At 51.7% G+C, this 21750-nt stretch overlaps 2 protein-coding genes across 4 annotated transcripts; both read right to left on the reverse strand.

Annotated features, from left to right (window-relative positions):
- Positions 1–1357: 1357 nt before the first annotated feature.
- Positions 1358–4154, reverse strand: Smim1 (small integral membrane protein 1 (Vel blood group)). 2 transcript variants are annotated; one of them, XM_059255491.1, is made up of 5 exons: positions 4024–4154; positions 3619–3746; positions 1979–2468; positions 1760–1888; positions 1358–1501 (listed from the first exon to the last, which is right to left on the reverse strand). In XM_059255491.1, the coding sequence occupies exons 4-5, from the start codon at positions 1867–1869 to the stop codon at positions 1375–1377; spliced, it is 237 nt and encodes a 78-aa protein (XP_059111474.1). In that variant the 5' UTR covers positions 1870–1888; positions 1979–2468; positions 3619–3746; positions 4024–4154; the 3' UTR covers positions 1358–1374. The 2 variants fall into 2 exon arrangements, with proteins under 2 accessions (XP_059111474.1, XP_059111473.1); XM_059255490.1 differs by lacking the exon at positions 1979–2468.
- Positions 4155–4845: 691 nt separating this feature from the next.
- On the reverse strand, positions 4846–21641 carry Ccdc27 (coiled-coil domain containing 27). Of its 2 annotated transcripts, XM_059255487.1 has the most exons (12): positions 21306–21639; positions 20574–20700; positions 19633–19743; positions 18742–18893; positions 13530–13709; positions 12835–12927; positions 12175–12544; positions 11845–11975; positions 9318–9395; positions 8810–9022; positions 6421–6525; positions 4846–5077 (listed from the first exon to the last, which is right to left on the reverse strand). In XM_059255487.1, exons 1-12 carry the CDS (start codon positions 21480–21482, stop codon positions 4955–4957), a joined length of 1860 nt encoding a protein of 619 aa, XP_059111470.1. In that variant the 5' UTR covers positions 21483–21639; the 3' UTR covers positions 4846–4954. The 2 variants fall into 2 exon arrangements, with proteins under 2 accessions (XP_059111470.1, XP_059111469.1); XM_059255486.1 differs by lacking the exons at positions 4846–5077; positions 6421–6525 and having other exon boundaries at positions 8214–9022; positions 21306–21641.
- Between the last annotated feature and the right edge of the window lie 109 nt (positions 21642–21750).

Raw genomic sequence — 21750 nt, forward strand, 5'->3', positions numbered from 1 at the left:
TCCAAACCAGGAGTTTAGGACGAGGCTAGCCGTCCCAGCCCTCCCTGGCCAGACTGGCCAAGCCCCTCAACTTGCCAGTGTGATAAGAGCAAAAGGGAGGGGACTTTCCAACCTGGGAGCAATGGGTTCAGTCTTTTGGTACCCGTCACCTACTGTCTGGCCTCCTCCTCTGCCCACAGACAGCAGCTGCTCCTGGGCCCTCCACCCTCTCAGCTCAGGGTGCAGACCTCTCGAGATTTTCTAACCAATGGCCTGCAAGCCCAAGAGCATTTACAGCACACCAGGGATGAGGGGTGGTCCAGGGAGATTTCTACATAGCCCACTAGAGGTGACCAGTGTGCCTACTTAGCCACAATACCTTCACATGTTGACGGCCTTGTCCTCACATGGTCCAGTAAGGAGAGACAGGTCCAACCACATCCTAACCCTTAGGTCTATGTGTGTTCTTGAGAGATGGCCCAGCCAGGAGGGGCACATTCCAAGACAGGGCACCAAACAGGAAGAGCTGTGGAGGAAGGTCAGGCCTGGAGCAAGTCATGCCTGGCTGGGCAGCACTGTTGGAACAGTCACCCACTGTTCCTTCAGTAAACAGTGACTTGTCTACAGGCTCCTTAAGGAGTAGGGGCCTATGAGGAGGCAGTGGGTAGGGCACCCAGCTTCCATTTTCCCTCAGGGCCATCCCTGAAGACATGCCTACTTTGCTATGTTGTATGCCAGGTGACCCACGCGTTGAATCCCAGCACTCGTGAGGCAGCAGCAGGTGGATCTGAGTTCAAGGCCAGCCTGATCTACAAAGTGATTCAGGGCAGTCAGGGCTACACAGAGAAACCCTGTCTCGAAAAAACAAAAAGAATGCAATGTCGTGTTTGAGAAGGCCTCTGTGCCCTGCGCAGAAACAGAAACAAGCCTTCTATATGGGGCCCTGTCTGTGACCCCTAAAAGAATAGGTAGGGGACACATCATTATTCAGGGTCCTCCCTGCACAACCAGGAATCTGGAAGGCCTAGAGGACCAAGCGCCTGGCACAATGCCACAGGGAAGAGCACACTCCTCATCCCAGCCTCAGCTAGGGACAGGTCTAGGCCCTAGGCTGAGAAAGATCCCACCTAGCATTAGCCACAGGAGTCTGGACACCCTGGGTGCAGAGCCAGCCTAAGGAGGTTCCCTACAGCTCTGCAGGGGCTGAGCCTGGTCTCCAGCATGTGCGCGTCTGGTGCTGCCTGGGCTGGGGTGTTGGGTCTTGGATCCACCCTGTGTCCTGGAGATGTGGAGCTGTGCTGACAGTGCACACTGGCATCTTTATATGGAGGAGTGTCTGTACAAATGGTCTGTGTACATGGGAGGGAATCCCCAGGGGTGGGAGTGTGGCAGCTTTTATTTGCACTTGTGCACATAGTAGCCAGTGATGTAGCCCAAGATGAAGATGATCCAGAAGAGGGCCACTCCACCCAGCACCTTCATGGCGATCCCCAGCTTGCCCGAGCACAGCTTCTGGGAGATCCTAGAGTGAGAACCGCCAGTGAGCCCAAGCCAGGGCTACAGGGAGGTTCCTGAGTGGGCTTGGGTGGGGAAGGAGGGCTAGATCAGGAAAAAGCTTGAGCAGAAGTCGGAGGCCTGAGTGCTTTGCTGGAGTCGGGAGTTACCTGTCTACCCAAAGGTAAGGCCCAGAGCCATGGGTACCTGGGTGGGCTGTCATGGGGCTGGGGCTGGACAAGGCCAGTCAGTGTGCAGTGGGGGCCATGGCCTGCTGGGATTTTACCTCCTATAGCATGAGGCCTCCTCAGTGCTGGACCCGGCAGTCACGCTGACCTCATCCCGGCTGCTGCTGTCCCACCTGCTGTACTGGACGCCACTCTCCTGGGACTGCATGCTGCAGGCCTGAGGTGGGCTACAGCATGCAGAATGGAGACAAAGACAGGCATCAGGCCAGACTCACCTCCAGGGGAGGGTCAGCCTGGAAGGAGGGGGCGGTACTTACCAAGATAATTAGAAATTAGCTCAGGGTCGAGTCAAAAGGACTAAGCAAAGCAGGAATTCCAACCCAGGGGGCAGGGCAGTGGCCCAGCCCTGGCCCTCAGGAATGTAAGACACTGCTTTTCCAGCTGGGGCCTCTTCTGAGGGGTGGGGGCTCTCCTCCCTCAAGGGACATTTATCAGGGGAGGCAGCCAGTGCCGCCCTCAGAGACCAGGGAAGTGTAGCTGCCAAGGACCTGATAACTGTCTTCCTCCCCGGCCCAGCCGATAAGGTCTGGAGCTGCCCTCCAAGAGAGGCTGGCAAGGGGAGGGATGAGCAGTGGCTGGTGGCTGGTACTGCCAGTCCAGCCAGCCAGGGAGCTGCCTGGTAGGAGCTGTCCTCAGCCCCTCCTCCACCTGCTGCCCCTGAGAGGAGTTAAGCAGGGATTCTGGGGGCCCAGGAGCTCCAGAAGGCTGTAGATGGTAGATTAGCAGGAAGTAGGGCCACATGAGTGCCTAGAACAGGAAGGTTCCTATCACTAAACCATCCCTGACTCCCTCAGGGACAGCCATCCCCAACAGACAGTGGGTTGGGAGGAGTCACCGTGACAATGTTGCCATGCATGGCTGCTCCTGCGTACCTACAGGCCTGCACTGGACACTTAACCCTCTCATGTACCCTCTGACCTCTCCTGTTACCTCTTGTTTACCTAAGGGAAACAGGGCACACACCACAAGTACAGGCTGTCAGATAAGGATAAGGTTAGGTCTCCTGTGTCCTAGGTATCCAAGTGTCCCCTCATGGCACCTAGCTCCAGGACCCTGTCTCACAGCAGCTGAGGCAATGGGAATACAGCACATCCTAGATAACCCCGTACACAGTGACCCAAAGGCACAGCAGGCCAGTTGGCTACAGAAAACCTCTGCAGAAGCTCAAGATGCCAGGCTGGGTGGGTGGAAGAAGAGAGCCATCTTAACCCTCACAAGTGTCTTCGGGTGGGGCTCCAGCTGACAGCCTGAGGTGTTGAGTGTTGCTGAAATGAGGGTTGTTTGTTGAGTACACCAGCTACCTGCACAAGGCTCAATCCCTTCCTCTAGGTGGACAGTGGGGTGTTGGCCCCCGGTGGCAGCCTCGCTGGGATGAGTTTAATACCCCAATGCCTCCTTTGCCGTGTTACCAGCTCTGGGCAAAGTGCCGGGTGGAGCAAATGCAGGGGGAGAGCTTTTGTTTTTTTCAGAGTTTAGAGCGGCCACCTCTTTCCTGCTTACGTATGGCTGGAGCGGCTACACCATGCATGCAGTCTAGATAGCCATGCAACACTAGCCCTAACTGTCTCTAAATCTACAGCAACCCTACCCACGTGTAGAAGGGGAGGGATGAGCAGTGGATGGTGAGTATGAGGGTCTCCCCAATTTGTTCAAGCCTGAGGTAGTGGGGTCCTGTTATTTGCCACCCATCTGTGGCTGGACATCGAGCTCCTTGGGCCAGGCTTTCCTGGGCTTTGTGCACCCGATCTGCACAACCGTCATAGACACAGTGGGAAGGGCCTACAAGGCCCCTTCAAACCCAGAGCCTCCCCTGAAGGCGTGTGCACACAGGAGTCCAACATGCGGTTGCTCATAAGACTCGTTTGCCCACAGGGCACCTCTGAGACCCCCAACTTACAAAGTCGAGTCGTGGTGGGGACTGAAGCCTCCGGAGTTCAGAAAGGCTGTCAGGGTCTGGTCAGTGGATCCCACCTTCCCCCAGCAGGGTAAGCCAGGATGTGAGGTAGGAGGGTTGGTGCCTCAAGCCTTAAAAAAAGAAAACAAAGGTGGGGAAAGGAGCAGCTAGCTAGAGGAAAGGGAGAAACTGGCTCCAAGGGTATTCCTGGGTCCCAGCAGGAGCTGGGCCGGCAGTTCCGGGCCTGATAGCCCTTGGTAGTTAGGCCGATCTAGCCCTTCCCACTCCGGAATTCTAGAGCTAGGAAAGCTCTAGCCCCGGAGGACACAGGAGTAGTAGGGGCGTGTTGCCAGTCCCACCTCCCTGGGCTGCAACAGGAAGCAGCAGTCTCTGCTGAGTGCGTCTCACCTGCGCCCCTCGCCAGGGCCGCTGCGCAAGCCTGGGACGCGTCTCCAGCCCCCTGGGTGACGAGGGCGGGGCCCGAGGTTGGGGGCGGGGTCTGAGGGGCAGGACCGAGATGAGGGAGGCCAAGCTGGGAAGGGGGCAGTGAACCGGGAAGTCTAGTCCCGATGGGGAGGGGCAGACCCCCCTGGCTGCTGGAGCTGCAGAACCGAGCGGGCTACCGGAGAGGCCTGCAGAGGGCGCCAGGTCCTTGCTCAGCCTCGCAGAGTTAGGCTGAAGCTCAGAGAAAGCTCGGTATCCAGGCCTTCTGCTCCCCAAATGGAGGACAGAGATGGTGCTCCTGGACTGGTGGCGCCCAGTGCACCGGCGGCTGCAGGATCAGAAGAGTGTATGCACAAGATGTGGGTAAAGAGCCGCAGACCGATGAGCTTTTTATTATATTCGGCAGGGTACGTGGCACAGACTTAAGTCAAAACATCCTGACCACAGACACCAGGAGGCCGTGGATTGGGAAGAGCTGTACTCAGTACTCAGCACCTATACCACCTACCCCATCCCACTCTTTCTCCACCTTCCAATGGGGCCCCAGTAGCAAGAGCATGCCCTGGGCAGAAGTGTTGAGTCTGAAGCGCATGCGCAGGAGTGGGAGGGGGGGCGGGGGAGCAGTCTCTGGCCCTCTGCAAAGTGAAGCCTGAAAAAGAGGCCCTGGAGGTGTGAATCTCCCCACAAACAGGCTGTGGCCCAAGAGAGGGAGCTGTGGCATGGGACATGGCCCAGGTAGTTCAGGTGTAAAGGATGAGGTCCTGTAGGTAACCAGAGAAGATGAGACAGTGGCCAACTCTAAGGTTTAATTATCACAGAGCAGCCACACAGGTGGCTTCCCCAGCAGGGTCCTGGCCTCTGCCGGGCAGGATTCGTCCTGGGGTCCCAGACAGGGCTACTTGGAAGCTAGCTTCTTGAGCTTGCTGGGCAGGGAGATGTCTGACTGCTGCAGCGGGGGTACCTTTACGCCTTTTTGTTTCAGTTGACTGTAGAAGTCACTTCTCTCTGTGATGATTTTCTGGACAAAAACAGCCAATGGGTCTCCCGTCACCCACCCAGGACTTGCCACAAGCGGGCAAGTGCAAACCAGAAACTCTGCATCCGAAGTGTGGTATCCCTGCCAGAGCTGTGGTGGGGCTGCAGAGTTGATGTCCCAGTAGGCAGGATGGAAGGAGAAGATGCACTTGTCCCAGGAGTCAGCTCACACCCGACCTTCACTAAGCCCGCCCCCTTAGTCAACGTTTAGGCACTGAAGGGAACTTAGAGATCAGAGGCTTCTGTTTCATCTTATGCAGAAGGGCCCGGCCGCTCCCTCCCCAACCCTAGCCCTGTTCACACTCCTAGCACAGGACCTTGGGCATCTTCTGTCCTTCTGTTCCTCTTCCCTCCCCACCAGCAGACACAAGGCCAGAGGCCTGTCCCCAGGTTCCTGCCCTCCAGAGGTGGCAGTCACCCAGGCTCCCCACAAGTCCGAGGGAGATGTGGGCAATGCAACGCAAGGCCTAGACCTTGGGAACAGAGTGGCTGCTAATGAGGTGTGATCCTGTGTGGCACATGACCCCAACCAGAGCAGCCTGGTACCTCAGCGATCCCCAGGGCTCTGGTGCCCTATACCTTCAGGGTAGCCATGTTCATCCCCTTTATAAAGGGAAGCCCTACAATTCAGAGAAACACAAAGCAGCTAGGATGCTGAGTGAGTGGTGATTACTCCAGTTCACAGGCACCAAAGCCTGCACCCTCAGGCTCCTCTAAAGCTTCTGCTTTGGGGGACTCTAGGTCCATAGGAGTTAGCAAGGCTGAGGCCAAGAGGGAGGAGTCTGTGCCAGGACTCTGGCCCAGCAGCTTCTATGGAGGGGCTCCACCACAGAGAACTTCTAGAATGCAAGTAACTTGTCCCTCTCCCTGTGCAGGCATGAGGGTTAGGGGCAACTGAGTGTCCCTCCTCCACGAGGCCGAGAGCAGCTCAGACTCTCCAACTCCATGCTAGAGCTACCCCAGGGATGGTCTGAGCCCCTCTGGTTGAGCAGGGAAAAAGGACAGGCCTGGAGTTACAATGCGTGGGTGGCGTAGCTGGGGTGAGAACTGGGTTTCTGAACTGAGCTCAGGCTCCCTCCTCCCTCAGCCTCTGCGATGGGCAGTGGGGACACAGCTTGGGTCCCCTTCTCCCCCAGCCTCTGCGATGGGCAGTGGGGACACAGCTTGGGTCCCCTTCTCCCCCAGCCTCTGCGATGGGCAGTGGGGACACAGCTTGGGTCCCCTTCTCCCCCAGCCTCTGCGATGGGCAGTGGGGACACAGCTTGGGTCCCCTTCTCCCCCAGCCTCCAGCTATAGGCAATGTGGACACAGCTTAGGTCCCCTCACCTGCAGGGACTCCAGGATGTAGTTGTCCGAGAGCTCAGTGGACAAGTTCTTGGTCCCACTGACACTGAAGACAGCCTGAATTATCTTATTCCTTAGTCTCTCGAGCTGTGGACAAAGGTGAAAGACATGGCCTGCTGTTACCGAGAAAGATGCCTGGCCCTGCCACCATAAGCCCTGCAGGCCAGAAAGGTATTTCTTGCTCCTGCTTGTCATGGCTGGAAATGGGACTTGCCTAAGAGCTAGAGTGTTTTGGATCAGACCCCAGTTCCTGGGTGGCCCCACTTTGAAGCACAGAAGTTGTAACATGCCAACACACTTATTTTTATGTTCTTAAACTAGAAAAGTGCACTTCCCCACCAGAAGTCCCCTCACTTGCTAGGAAGCTCCCCACCACTGAGATATATTCCTAGGTCTATATATGGTTTTAAAATATCAGCACAGGGCTGGAGAGATGGCTCAGTGGTTAAGAGCACTTGCTGCTCTTGCAGAGGATCTGGGTTCAGGTCCTATCACCTAACAGGACTCAGGACACACAGCTGCCTGTAACTCCAGCTCCAGGGGATCTGATGCCCACTTCCAGCTTCTGTAGGCATGTAGACACAGACTCACACATGCACATACATAAAAATACATATTTTAAAAATAAAATAGTGACACAAACAAAATATTTTTTATTTTAGTTTCTGGCTGCCACTGGAGACATCAGACTCTCTTTTGTTTATTTTGCTTTAATTTTATTTTATATGTATGGGAGTTTTGCCTGAATGAACGGCTGTGCACCAAATGCATGCAATACCCACAGAGGCCAGAAGAGGGCATCAGATCCTGTGAGACTGGAGTTGCATGTGGTAGTGAGCTGCTGTGTGGGTACTGGGAATTGAACCCATGTACTCTGGAAAAGCAGCCAGAGCTCTTAATGGCTAAGCCTCTTAACAATTCACTCCTTCTCTACAGACAATCAGTTGTTTAGACATATCTCTCTCTATTATCTATGATGTAAATCCCTTAAACCTTGACAATCAGAAAACAGCCGTGGGGGCCAATGTCAAGCCAGTTAAAAACCCTAGCATAGGGGCTGGAGAGATGGCTCAGAGGTTAAGAGCACTGGCTGCTCTTCCAGAGGTCCTGAGTTCAATTCCCAGCAACCACATGGTGGCTCACAACCATCTGTAATGAGATCTGGTGCCCTCTTCTGGCCTGCAGGGATATGTGCAGGCAGAACACTGTATACATAATAAACAAATCTTTAAAAAAAAAAAACAAAACCCTAGCATAGGTTGGCAGGCGAGATGGCTCTGCAGTTAGAAGCCTGTTCTGCCCCTGCAGAGGACCTGAACTTGATTCTGTCTAGTTACTTTCCTATTGTTTTGATAAGACACCATGACCAAGGCAACTTATAAAAGAAAGGGTTTAATTGGAGCTTAGGGTTTGAAGGGTTGAAGTCCGTGATGGTGGAGCAAGAGCATGGCATACATACAGAAGAGCTTACATCTTGACCCACAAGTAGGAGGCAGAGGGAGACACTAGGAATGGTAGAGTCTTTGGAAACCTCAAAGCCCATCCTCCAACAAGGCCACACTCCATAGTCCTTCCCAGGCAGTTCTATCAACTGGGGAACAAGTATTTAAACATATGAACCTATGAGAGTCATTCTCATTCAAACCCCCAGAGACGACAAGATCTTAGCACCCACATGGGGTGTTCACAACTCCCTGTAACTCCGGCTCCACAGGAGTCTGAAGCTTCTGGCCTCTGCAGGCATCCGTGCTCACATGAACTGGCGCCCACATACATACACATGATTTTTTTTTTTTAATTCCAGCATGGAGGGGAATGGGCTCCCAAGGTCCCACCCCTAGCCAAGGAACTATTGGCAGTTAATGACTGCTATGGGAAGGAGTCACTTTTCTTCGAGTGGTGATCACTGACTGGTTGTTCATGCCCCTCAGTGTGTGAACCCACAGCTGTTCACATAGGAGCAGCACTAATTGGACTCAGTGGGTTATTAAAAAAATCAATTAGAAAAGATAAGAGGACTTGAAGCAGGAGGGGAGATAATGGGGAGGGGCAGCAGGGAAGTGGTGGGGTGAAGGGAGGGCAGACATGGACATCATCACCCTCCCTCCTGCCTTCTTTTCTAGCTGAACCCAAGGCCCACTTTCTTGATAAACAATGCTGGCCCTCGCTCTCTGTGTTTCCAGAATGTTCCATAAGCCCTCACGCTCTCCTCCACTACTTTCCAAGCCTCAGTTCTATACTGCATGTTGCAATCTGAGGCAGAATAAGCCAGAACCCTTGTTGCTGGGCACATGGTCTGTGTGGGTGGGCAGTGGGTAAGGATATGGGTGGCCATGAACTTGAACCCTCGGTGGGGGGCAACAGGCATTACCCTGGCCTGAGAGGACTCCAGGATCACACGAGTCTGTTGCTCTGCTTGCTGGATTGTCTCATTCCGGCTTTGGAGGTCATCATGGAGTTCTTTCCACCGCCTCAAGTGATCTTCGTTCAGGTCGATCTGAGCCTGCAGCTCACTAGTTTTGCTGTGCAGCTCCGCGATGTCCTGATCACGACTCAGGAGCTCTGTCTCCAACTCAGACACTTGCTGGGGGGAACCAGGAAGGACGGAGCATTAGCTGTGTAGCCAGAGCTGCTCCTGTGTGGGTCCTTACTACTTCTTCCCAAAAGATGGGGGCAATGCACCTCTGGTTCCTGCAACCCAGCCCAGCCACTGCCAGAGGACCCCAGTGTGGGTTGGGGGGGTGTTGAGTGGGGTGCTGTCTGGATTAGGAGGCCCACCTCAACTGTGGAGATGCTTCAGCCTTATCTTGTCCATCATGGTATCCCAACCCACAGGGATGGTAGCCCAGCCCAGCCTTCAGCGATACCCATGCCATCACCTGTCGGAGGATGAGGTTTTCCTTCTCAATGAGCCCCATTATCCCCTGCTGCTTCTTTTCCTCCCGGAGGCTGGAGAACTGCAGGGCAGACGGTGGGGTCAGCGTGGGGCCCAGGCCCAGGGCAGATGGAGTACAGACATCTGACCTGACTCCAGGCCTCCCAGGAAGGAAGCTATGGGTTTCTGCCAGAGAGATGTGGAAGAGCAGAAAGGGCCCCAAGGACACATGGAAGATGGGAAGCAGAGCGCTGAATGGCATCCAACATCGCAGACCCGAGAAAGCCAGATGCTCAGCTGTTCACAGGAAAACCAAAGACAGCACAGCTCAGTTTCCTAGAACAGTGGTCAGTGGCCAGCTGTTACCCAAAGTAAGAGCTGTGGACTCATGCTAGGGCCTGGCCTGCCAGCTGCCTGCCCTTTATCCACACTGGTAAAGACTAGTCAGTTTCAGGCCTGAAGATGCCCCCTCCCTTGCGTGCTGAGTGTGGACACTCTCAGCCACTGGGGTTCAGATCTGGACCTTGTCACAGACGACAACAACAACAAGCTCCAATTAATGCTGCCTTTGCAGAAAGAGGGGACAGTGCTCTTGTGAGGTAGAAAAAGGGATGGCATTTGGAAAAAAAAAAAAAAAGAAAAGAGCCTTCGAAGCGTAGATGGACATTTAAAACAGAAACTCCCAAGCAGAGTTGCTAACAGAGCTGAGGAAACCTAAGAGATGGGGAGACAGAAAGTAAGAAGGAATGGCAGGTCACAAGAGGACCAATCCAAGTCCCAGAGCTCCATAAGAGAAATCAGAAAGGAAGAATGTGGCTAAGAGCACTCGCTGCCCTTGCAGATGGCCAGAGTTGAGATCCCAGCACCATGTCAAGCAGCTCACTCCAGCCGCCAGGATATCTGACGCCCTCTTCTGGCCTCTGTGAGCACCTGCACTCATACCCACATACTCATCCAGATGCAGATGCACACATACACATAATCATCTAGAAAAGAATGTGGTGGTCAGTCTAACTGTCAACTGGACACAACCTACACATCTGGGAAGAGGTTCTCCATGAAAGATTGTCTGGATCATGTTGGTCTGTGGGGAGGTTGTCTTGTTAACTGATATGGGAAGGCTAAGCCTGAAAATGGGCAGTGCCATTCCATAGCTGGGGTCTGAGACTATGCAGGAGCGAGCAGACAAAGCTATCTGAGCATTATGCATACAGGCATTCACTTTCTCTCCTCTTGACTGGATTTTAGCTGCTTCTGACCCCCGCCTTGACTTCATTGCCGTGGCAGACTACCGCGGCCTGGAACTGTGAGTGAAAGACCCTTTTGTCCCCTAAGCTGGCTTCTGTCAGGTTGCTTTGTCACAACAACAGAAATAAAACTAGAACAAAGAAGTGAAGAGCAGTGCAAACAACAGTTCAGGACATTTGACACTCCGGAAGGCCACCAAGTGCCTGCCGCATCGTGTGAGATGATACTCCGCCAGGCAATAAGGCACAGCTCTGTGAGGTCTCAGGACACCCTGGACAGGCTCTCACAGCTTTCCAACAGACAATCTTCAAGACGCAGGTGACCTCAGACTTCCCACCAGCAGGCCTGGAAGCTACAAGAACGATGTCTTCGCCTTCACAGCTTTTACAGTAAGGCGGGATAATGACTTCCAAATTGTGGTCAACCTGATGGCTATTAATGTGTAGAATCAAGGCATTTGCAGGTAGTTTGTGTCCCCAAAGCATCACAGAGAGACATCCTTTCTGGAGAAACCCCTAGAGATGTGCTACACAAAAACAGAAGGGCATCAGTCAAGAAAGAGGAGGACATGGGTGCAGAAGCGGGGCATCATGACACGAATCTCAGGACTGTTTAGTGAACTCTTGTATGTTTCAAGTAACTGCTGGAATGATGTCAGCATGGTGTCAGTGCCACCGAAGGTGGGATAAGATGACATTACAAAGGGTGGGGAGAGAGCCTGCCCCGTGGAAGGCAGATGAGGACGTGGGGAAAGAGGAAATCATTCCATGATCTCACAATGAAGATGACTCTATAAGGAGCATTATCTGGTGTCATAATGGAGTTTCCTGAAGAGTTTGCTAGAAGACTTAGAAGCCATTGCCATGGGCTGGGGGATTATGAGAGGGAGGCACTTGTGGAGTAGCTTAGATAAAAATAAACCTTCCTACTGCATAACATATTATGTCTTAGGCATTTGCTAACAGAAGTGTGGGTAAGCCCGGTAGCTAAGTAGACTCTAAACATGGATAAATTTAGCCCAGGGATCAGGGACCAGCAAATGTTTAGGAATTAACCAAGGTTACCATGGCACAGGACATAGGGACACAGACCGAAGGACAGTAAGGCTGTGGCTGTCCACAAAGTCTAGTAGGAATCTTGGCTCTGCTGCCACCAGCTGGTGCCCTGGGCTTGAACTCTTTGTTCCTAGGGAAAACCATGCTCTCTGAGCTGCTGGGACTACTGGGCCCTGCTGGCTTGGCTCACTGAGCCAGGCTAGTGGGGGCTGCTGAGAGCACAGCCACCTTGTTGGTCATGGCTTGGATCTGCCGCTTCCGTTCACGGAGTTCCTTTTCCAGAAGCTCGTTTTCTGTGGTGACCTTCCGCAGCTGAGACTCTTGGAAGTCGTTTTGCCGTTGTAAAGATGTGATGGCTCCTAAGAGTAAGGCAGGAGGCAGGCAGAGCAAGAGCTGTTAGCCCCAGGGTCTCAATTGCTCCTCTGAATGCCCAGTCACCCTTTTGGTGCAACTCCTGGTGGAGAGGGACCCACAACTCCTGCCTCTCCTGCCCACCGGGCAGAGTCAGCAGAGCTGAGCACCCACACCCCATGGCATCAGCCCTTTGGCCCTTCCTACCTGTGGCCAGGGAATATCTGGCCCTAGTGAGTTCCAGCTCACTCTGGAAGTCCATCAACATTCGCTCATACTCCTCCAGCTGGGCCATTAGCTCCTCCTCAAAGGACTCGGTCAGAGAGTATGACCTCTTGGGACGCTGTTCCTCTTCCTCCTTCAACTCCCACAATTCTTCCTCCTGTATCACCTCCCCCTCCTCCTCATCCTCCTCAGCTCCTTCTGCTTCCTCCTCCTCCTCCTCAGGGCCCTCTTCCAGCAAAGTCCCGATCTTGCCAGTTACAGCTTCCTCCAGGGGCCCCTCAGCGCCCTTTTCCTCCACGACATTTCCTACTTCCATCTGCAGCTCCCTGTTCTCTACCACGTTAAGGTCGTCCTGCATCCGGGCGGCAGGGAGAAAAGGGGCTGGCATTCACACAAATGTCCCCAGGTACAAGGCAGAGATACCAACTCTAGTAAGCATCCCAGTTCCTTTGTCTCCTCCTCCCAGGACCTGTGCTCTTGGTGGGGAGGGGGATCGAACTTATCCATTGGGCTCATCTGCACTTAGAGAGGGCCACCACAGATGGGGACTGTAGGCAGGGACGCCGTGGCCTCCCTCCTAGCACCCATCCTCCCCAGGAGGATCTGCGGAGTGACAGCCCGGGGCTTTAGCCTGTTCAACACCTGCATCCAGCGCTGCAGCTCCTCCTCGTCTTTGTACGCGGTCTTCAGCATGCTCAGCCTTCCCAGCTTCAGGGGAGCCTCAGAGGACCGCTCCTGTCAGATGCTGTTATGAACCTCAGGCTCTCCAAATGCTCCCATGGGAGCTCCAGGTGACGTCCCCCCTCCTCCCTCATCCTCCTGGAAGGGAATGCCAGTCTAAGTGAGGATGGGTAACCACAGCAGAGGGCAAGAAAGCAGTACCATCCAGTAAAATAAAGCGATGGTCTGCAGATGAGCAGCCCTGGGGGACAACAGGGCTCTGTGTCCCATCAGACCAGCTTCCAGCTCCTTTGTAGTTCACTAGCTGCCCTGTCCTCTCATGCCTGCATAAGAGCCCTTGGGGGAATAGGGAGCAGAAGTCCCATTTTCTCTGCCTCAGGCATCTGTGTGGGCAGTTTCTTCCAAGGTACTCAGGCACTGCCCATGACCTCTCGACCTCCTTCCTGCTCTGACTTCATGTCTGCCCCAACATAAGTGCAGGCTGTGCCATCAGATATGAAAGACATCATGTCTTGGACCAATCAGGGGATCATTCCTGGCCATACAGACCTGCCTCACCCAGCCCTCTGTCAATACCTGAAAGGACAGAGGAAGCAGAGCCTGCAGCTGATGGGGACATCTCACTCCTCCCATAGGCCACCTGTCAGAAGGCTCACCATCCTGGCGGAAGCTGAGGATGTTTCTGTGCCTCTGCTTCTGAGAAGGGTCCTCAGCTGCTTCTTCAGGGCTTCCTTCTCCTTTTGGAGCATCAAGATCTCCTGATCTTTCTTCTGCATCTGGGTCTCCAGCACTGAGAGACGCTGGAGTTCTTCTTCCAGTTGGATCAGGGAATGATCCTATGTGAAAACCAGAGACAGCTCCTAGGCCACTAGGCAAAGCCAATTGTCCCCAATATCCCACCCCAGCCACCCAGAAGACAGGAGCTCCCAGATACTCAGCCCCTGGGACAAGCTGTGCATCTCTCTATTGCAGCCACACCCCCAGCTTCTTATGACCTTTCCATCTGTCCTGGGAGCAGACCCTAAATCCCGTGCAAAGGCGTTCAGGTCAGTGTCAGAGCCTGGTCAGCCTTCTCGCTGTAATTCGAGATACCTGTATTTTTAGTGGTCCCCACACTTAAGTGGCAACATCACCCAAGAATAACCCCCAAGGAGCTTATCAAGCCCCTCAGCCTGCCTTCTCAAAAATCTCAACTCCATCTGTTCTTCAAAATGGGATGACAAATTACAGACATCTTCAGCAAGCAGTTCTTCGCGAACAGATATGAACTCAAAGACAAAAGTAAGGTTTTCAGGTAGGAGGAAAATGACCCAAACAGAAGTCTGGAAGGGAAGGTAACTAGAAATCTTTCAAATTATTTGAAATAACATTGTAGGCTTCTATGTAGCCTGTGGATTGAGTAAGAAACCACTTGAGAAGTTAGAAAACATTATGAATGAACGAAATGGAATGTGGGGCCATCATAACACCTCGGATAAATCTAAAACTGTGATTAAAGCCAGCTTGTAGGGGAGTAAAGATGTCTCTGGTCAAGAATGAGCACTCCTCTTTTGAGACAAGGGTCTAATTATAGCTCTGGATGGCCTGAAACTCACTATGTAGACCAGGTTGGCCTCAAACACACAGACCTTCCTGCCTCTACTGAGATTAAAAGTTTACACCACCATGCCCAACTTCATACTGCTCTTGAAGAGGACCAGAGTTCAGTTCTGAGGACCCATGCAGGGCAGCTCATGACTATGTTTAATTTCAGCTCCAGGGGAGCCAACACCCTCATCTGGCCCTGGGGGTACCTGCACACACATGGAAGAAAGTCACACAGGGACACAGACAGACAGATACACACACACACACACACACACACACACACACACACACACAATAAATAAATACATAAATAAATAAATAAATAAATAAATGGCAGATTGCAGTCTTGAGCTGTGCTTATTGGGCAAAATATAAACTAATATAAACAGTCATCTTAGGTGCTGGAGAGCTAGCTCAGTGTTTAAGAGCATTTGCTGATCTTGCAGAGGACTTGGGTTCGGTTCCCAGCACCCACATGGCAGCTCACAACTGTCTGTAACTCCAGTTCCAGGAGTTTTGGCACCATTTTATAACTTCCACAAGCACTGCACACCCATGGTGTACAGACTTACATGCAGACAATACACATGAAATAAAAATAAAAAAAATAGACATCTCAAAAATTTAAATTTAGAATTCAGAAAATAACCAAAAGTTGAGCCTCAGGAAAATAGAAACCAGGGAAAAGTGTGAGACACAAGAATTAATGAACTCCCAGTTCGATGACCTGAAACCAGGAAAAGTGTGAGAAATAAGAATTAATGACCTCCCCACTTGATGATCTGGGCCTGTAATCCCAACTATTCATAAGGCTGAAGCAGGAGGGTCATAAATTCAAAGTCTGCCACCTGAGGTATTTAGTGAGATCCTTTCTGAAATTTTCACAAGAATAAAAAGAGAGCTAGGGACATCATTCAGTGGTAGAACACTTGCTCTGTGGGTGAGGCCCTGGGCTCAAGCCCCAGTACTGGGGGGAAATGTAAAAGAGTTTATATAGTGAAAGGGATGGAAAGGAGGAATGGGAGAAAGAGGAGATAAGGGTGAAGCAAGAGGGGGTAAGATGGCTCATGGGCAAGAATGCACACTGCTCTTGCAGAAGATCTGAGTTTGGTTTCCAGCACTCACATCAGGAAGCTCACAACCACCTGTAACTCCATCTTCAGGGAATCTAATGCCCTCTTGTGGCCTCTGAAGGCACCTGCACATACCCACATACAGGTCCATCCACACACATGCATGAATTGAAAAACAAATCAAATCTAAGGAAGAAGCAAGTGGAGCTGGCAAGGTTGATATCTAGCTGTACAAGTATGAAGACTTGTGCTGTAAAATAATCCTTCTGTACACTATGAAGATGTTTTGCTCTCATTGTTAACAAAAAGTTGATTGGCTGTTGGCTAGGCAGGATTTTTGGGGCAGAGAGAATGCTGGGAAGAAGAAAGGCAGAGTCTCAGGAGTCATGAGGAGCCATGGACCAAAGCAAAATTAACTTGACATGTTAAAAAAAAGGTACCACAACATGGCAGAGTGTAGATAAGAAATATGGGTTGAATTAAAATGTAAGAGCTAGTTAGTAACAAGCCTGAGCTATCGGCCAAACATTTATAATTAATAGTAAGTCTATGAGTGGTATTTGGGAGCTGGTGGCCCCAACAAAGAACTCCACCTACAAACCTAAGTTTGGGTTCCCACCTCCCTCATAGAAAGCCAGATGTGAGATCCTGTGCACCTGGAACCCTGGTGCTGGGTGGGGTACAAACGAAAGACCAACTAGAGCATGCTGGCTGTGAGCTTTGTCAAAAAGCAGCTAGCTCCAGGTTTGGTGAGAGACCCTGTTTCAAGGGAATAAGACAAGGGGCAACTGAAGAGGACAGCCAAGGTCTCCTTCCCACCCTCACAGGCATGCACATGGGTTCAGGTACCTGCACATGTCTACAAGCACAACACAACACACACACACACACACACACACACACACACACACACACACACACACACAGAGAGAGAGAGAGAGAGAGAGAGAGAGAGAGAGAGAGAGAGAGAGAGAGAGAGAGAGAGAGAAAAGCCAGCATGCAACATTGTAACACTGGAAAATGTGGAAGGGATATGGGAATTATTTGTGTGACTATTACAATGTTTAATGTTCAAAATAAAAAGGCAAAGTTGGAAAACAACACCAGAGAATACATCTGTCTTACTGTTTTGACCATGGTGATTTTAGACATGTGCACATGTCTCCAAGTAGTCTGGGGACCACAGGGGGGAAGCTAAGCTCATTCCCTGCTGGGGACTGCTGAGATGGCACAGTGCAAGTTTGCTGGCTCTTGCCACTATATGAGAGGATCTATCTACGGCCTTTGAGAAGACACAGAGACATCCCTAATAATGCCATCTGAGCTCCTGGTGGAGCCAGGCCTGCTGCCATCCCTCAGCATGTGTGGGTAAGTAATGACAATATGGTGGTGAACACCTTTGCCAGCATAGCAGAGGTGGAAGTGCTGGGTCAAAGGACAGACACACTTTTGAGCTCCTGGACACATCACCATGTAGTGTCAGCAGCACACATACACCAGCTGTCAAGGACCCATCCTTGCTGGGACTTGCAGAACTTCGTTTGCTTCTGTCCAATTGTGTTCTTCCTTGTGCATTCAACAACTGTTCAGAGTTTCCCTTAAAGCCCTACTGGCTTTTAAAAAAGCATGGGAGCTGGGGAGATGCTCAGCCAGGAAAGTACTTGCTGTGCATGTAAAATAGGTGTTGAGGCTCTGGAGATGTCTTCATGGTTAAGAGCACTGGCTGTTTTTCCAGAGGACCAGGGTTTTATTTCCATCACCCACATGATAGCTCACAATCCTCTGTAACTCCAGTTCTAGGGGATCTGGTGCCCTCCCCAGACTCCATAGGCACCATACACACATAGAACATAGACATACATGCAGGCAAAACACTCATGCACATGAATAATTTATTAAAAAGATGATACAAATAAAATTAAAATGAAAAACTGTCTCACTCTATTAAAGCCAATAATTTAAAGTTAACTCAACATAAAAAAAAGTTAGAAGTGGGGGCACACGTATATCCTAGCACTGGGATGATGGACATGGGCAGATCCTTGGGGCCAGCCTCATCTAATCAGTGAGATCCAAGTCAGTGAGAGATCCTGTCTCAAAAGACAAGGAAGTCAGCACTCCCAGAACAACATCCAAGGTTGACCTTTGTCCTTTACACACACATGCACATATGTGCATGAACACATGAATTCATGACATAGAAATAGTAAGCATACACTTGAGAAAATCAGCACGACCTGGAGCGAACACTGAGAGGAGGCCTAGCACAGAGAAAGCAGCCCGTCAAAAAGAGACACGACAGGAGTCAGGGACATCGGGAATGAAGGGGCTGCTCCTGCAGGAGCCACGGGCAGTGATGGTGCAGCTCCCTTCTGCTGCAGGAAACTTCCTAAATGCATGTTAACCGAAGGAAGAAGAAAAGAGGAAACACCTACCTTGTAAGGAAATGAAACCTGTGATTTATTAAAACTCATCTGTTTTGTAAGCATGGAATCCCAACTCAGTTGAGAGGCTGAGGCAGGAGGATTGTCAATTCAAGGTCTTTCTGGGCTGTAGAGTGAGTTCAAAGCCATCCTGAGCAAATCAGTGAGACTCTGTCTCAAAATAAAAAAAAAAAAGTAGAAGGTTTGGGGCTATAAGCACATGAAAGATCCAGGATTTGAGCCCCAGAAAGCAGAATGATGCAACAGGTGGATTAAAAAACAAGTCTTCAGAATTTGGGGAACAGCGACAACCTAGAATCTCCCAAAGCTTAGATGAAGAGCTTCTGAATTTTTAAAAACAAGGTCAGAATAACCTCAATGCCAAATTTCAACAGAATTCTAAGACAAGTGAGTTGTGCACTCAAGTCTCACAAGCATCAATTTATTATTTTTGTTTTTTAAAGAAAGAATCCCACCAGGATGTGCTAGCTCGTACACAAATCTCTGGGCATTTGCTGACCTCTAACTCAGATTGTTAGAACCTACTCTTACAGAGAATTCTGGGCTGAGGGTGTACCGAATGGTTGATGGCCACACACACAAGTTTTATGCCGGCTTAAAGTGCCATTCACCAGGAAAAGGAAGGAGGCAGGTCAGGTGAATCATTGGATTCCTAGAGCCAAAGTAGGGTGTCTGGATGTCATCTTACGCTACAGTTAGCCAGATTGTAGAACAACAGTCCCCTGTGGGGTGGGCAGGATGCAGGGCCAGGCATGGAACCCTACCTTCTCATGGATGACTGAGATGTACCAGGGCATTCTGGTTCTTTGGGACCTCTTGACCAAGGTTGGGCTGGTGGGACTTGTGGCTGGGGGCTCACTCTTCTTCCGTGAGTAGTTGAGCTCACAAGCACTCTTGCTGAGTGAAAAGAGGTGCCCTGTGGAGAAAGCAGAGGCCAGAGGGCAGCTGGATTCTTCCCTGGGGATGCGCTGTAGGATCTTCCACGACACTATCCGTACCTTCCCTCAGAGGCCAGCATCTGTCCAGTGATCTATCTCCCACTGCCAAACTAAAATCTTAAAGTTTGTCTGTCTCCTCGACCAGAAGCCTATGTATAGCCCTTGAAACTGCCACATCTGCCCACACCCACCTGGAACATACTGAGGAAAGTGGCCGAGCATCAAGGTCCCCATCCAAATCCCAGGGTGGAGGAATGAGAGCCCGAGAGTCAGGAAAGGAAGCCATCTGCTACAGTCCTTGTTGATCCCATGACCCAGCCCTCTTGCACCCTAGAGTCTCACTTTAGATTTTGGGGTTCTTCGCCTTCTTAATCCTGGAAGGAGTTGTTCACTACAGGTCATTATCTGAAATTATCATGTTTATCTCACCTTCTGGCAAATGAAAGCTTATTTCTCTATTCAAGTAGGTGGTACCCAGGGGACTGGAAGTAAAGAGCACAGAGAAGGTAGAGGACACAGATTTCAGCCAAAGACAAGGAACAATTGTAGTGTCTTCCACCAATGAGAGCAGAGTTCTGGGTAGCCTGTGTCTCAGAGTTTTTGAGAGGCAGGCAGCCCTAGGAAGAGTTCCATAAGGCACATCAGGCATCCCTGGGGAGCACCTTTATTGCCCAGGGCCCCAGCAGATGAAGGCAGAGGCCTCCAGGATCCTCTTACCATCCACACTGGTGGCAGAGCCCAGCCTGTCCAGGGGCTGGTCCTCAGTCATCCTCCAAGTCCCGGAGCTGGTACATGTGTCCCTGGGCAGATCAACCGTGGTGGCAGAACCTGGAATGTGCAAGGTGCCAGGAAGTGTGACAAAAAGTCCCCCTGTCCCAGGATCTCTAGGGCCAAGGTTGTCACATTATCTTTAAACATGAGGCCAGGAACAAGTGAGTGTTCCTGATGGAGGCATGGGACTGAACCCCGGGCTCCACCAAAACACAGGCTCTGTCTTTTTACCCATCTGATCACAGTGTATCATCTGAGCAGACTGATGGTGGTACCTGTGAGACAATGCAGATACAGACCCTGCAGCCTAGACTCTGTGGCCCCTCAACCCACCCTCCAGCAATCCCACAGTTCCCTGGGGAGTGGAGCATGTGCCTGGCTATTGCTGAACTTCACAGACAAGTCCCCAAGCTGGTATTGGGGACGTGGGACAAAAGCAGGTCAGGGATCCAAGAGGTTGGGATGTAGCCTTGACTCTGAATGATGTTTCCCTGGTTGGCCACCAAGTGCACTCCTGTGCTTCAGCAAAAGAAGGAGGAACAAGATAGAAGGCTTCTGGAACTCCTTGGGGTGCTTGCTCCCACTGGTGTCTGTAGACTTAAGAGCCTCTTCACAGAAGCTTCTGGAAATTCCAACCCTCTCCTCTCCCACCCCAACACTGTAACAGTGGAACAAGAAGGAACAATCATGAGGATGAGGAGGCTGCCATCTTGCTTCTCTCCTTTATGGCTGGCCCTCCCCCAGCCTCAGCACAGGTCTCACAAAAACTCTGTGCTCCCACAGAGAATTTCAGACACATGAGCAGTGGCTGCTTACAGCCTGAAGGGTTCCAGGAGGTAGCAGGTTGCTCCAGTCACCCTTGGTGGTATGGGGGATGGTGGTCTTACCCATATGAGACACAGATGTGGCTCTGGTACTGAACTGGGGGCATCCAGGCCGCATGAGAAAAGCCTTCCTCATTTCTTCCATTTCAGACACAAAGCCATTAGGGCTAGTGAGCTTCTTAAGCTGGCTCTGGCAGGAGAAAGAGTGAGACCAGATACGTGGGCTGTGCCTTCAGGGTGGCTGCAGGGGCCCCGTCTATGCTGTCACTGGTGGCAAGGGCCACCCCTTCCCTGGCCAACTGGAAAGCATCCCAGAAAGCCCCAACTAGGAAGTCAGTGAGCCTGCCATCACCATCCCGACTCCCCTGGTGCATGGAGGGTGCAGGTGATCTTTCCATCTGGACTTCCCTTCCTTGGGTCTTTCTCTCCTTTTCACCTTCCTCTCTGACACTCAGGACAGACAGGATTTCTTTGCTCAGGGTTTGGAGTTGACTTCCTCCTTTGGGCTTGGCTGACCAGACCAAGCAGGAGCCAAGATAGCTACCTCCCCAGGAAAAGCTAGGGCCTCTGGAAAGGAGGTAATAGGTCTTTCAAGAAGTTGGGCAAGGCCAGCCCAGGGCTCTGCCCCACCAGAAGCTGCAGTCCTCAGGCCTCCTGGGCTCTGTGTGGCAGATTGCCATTACGCATGTACCAAGCTCTGCTGACTGACAGCTCCCATGGTCCTTCAGGGAGAGGAGTGGCTAGCTCCATGGTGGTCATGCTGGGAAGTTAGAGGTACTGCACCCAGCCCCATACCACTTTGCGGTAGTAGCGGCCAACAGCCTGGGCTGACTTGCTGGGTCTATGACGGTCTTGCTGCTTCTTCTCTGGCCCATGGGAGCCCCGGTTGGCCACACTCTGAAGCAGCACCATGCCGTTGCTGATCTGGGGGGATGCCAAGCTGAGTTCATCAGGGAAGTTCTCCTTCTTCATTGAGAAGACAGAACCAGAGACAGAAGGTCAGCCCGAATGACCACACAGGCCTGCTGCTCCTGTGCACAGCGCCAGTTATGGAGGGGAAGTCAACCTTAGCTTGAACCTTCAAAGGTGTCCAAGCCAGAAAAGACAAGCTTCCAATGCTCCTGTCCTACAGGCTCCTGGTAGCAGTGTGTGTCATCACAGATGTCTCCATAGAAACAGGGCATGGTCATAGTCTCCTCAATTTTCTGCAATTAGGTAAAGGAGCTGGGGAGCAGACCCA

Source organism: Peromyscus eremicus, chromosome 2 (genome assembly GCF_949786415.1).
Source record: "Peromyscus eremicus chromosome 2, PerEre_H2_v1, whole genome shotgun sequence".
NCBI lineage: Eukaryota > Metazoa > Chordata > Mammalia > Rodentia > Cricetidae > Peromyscus > Peromyscus eremicus.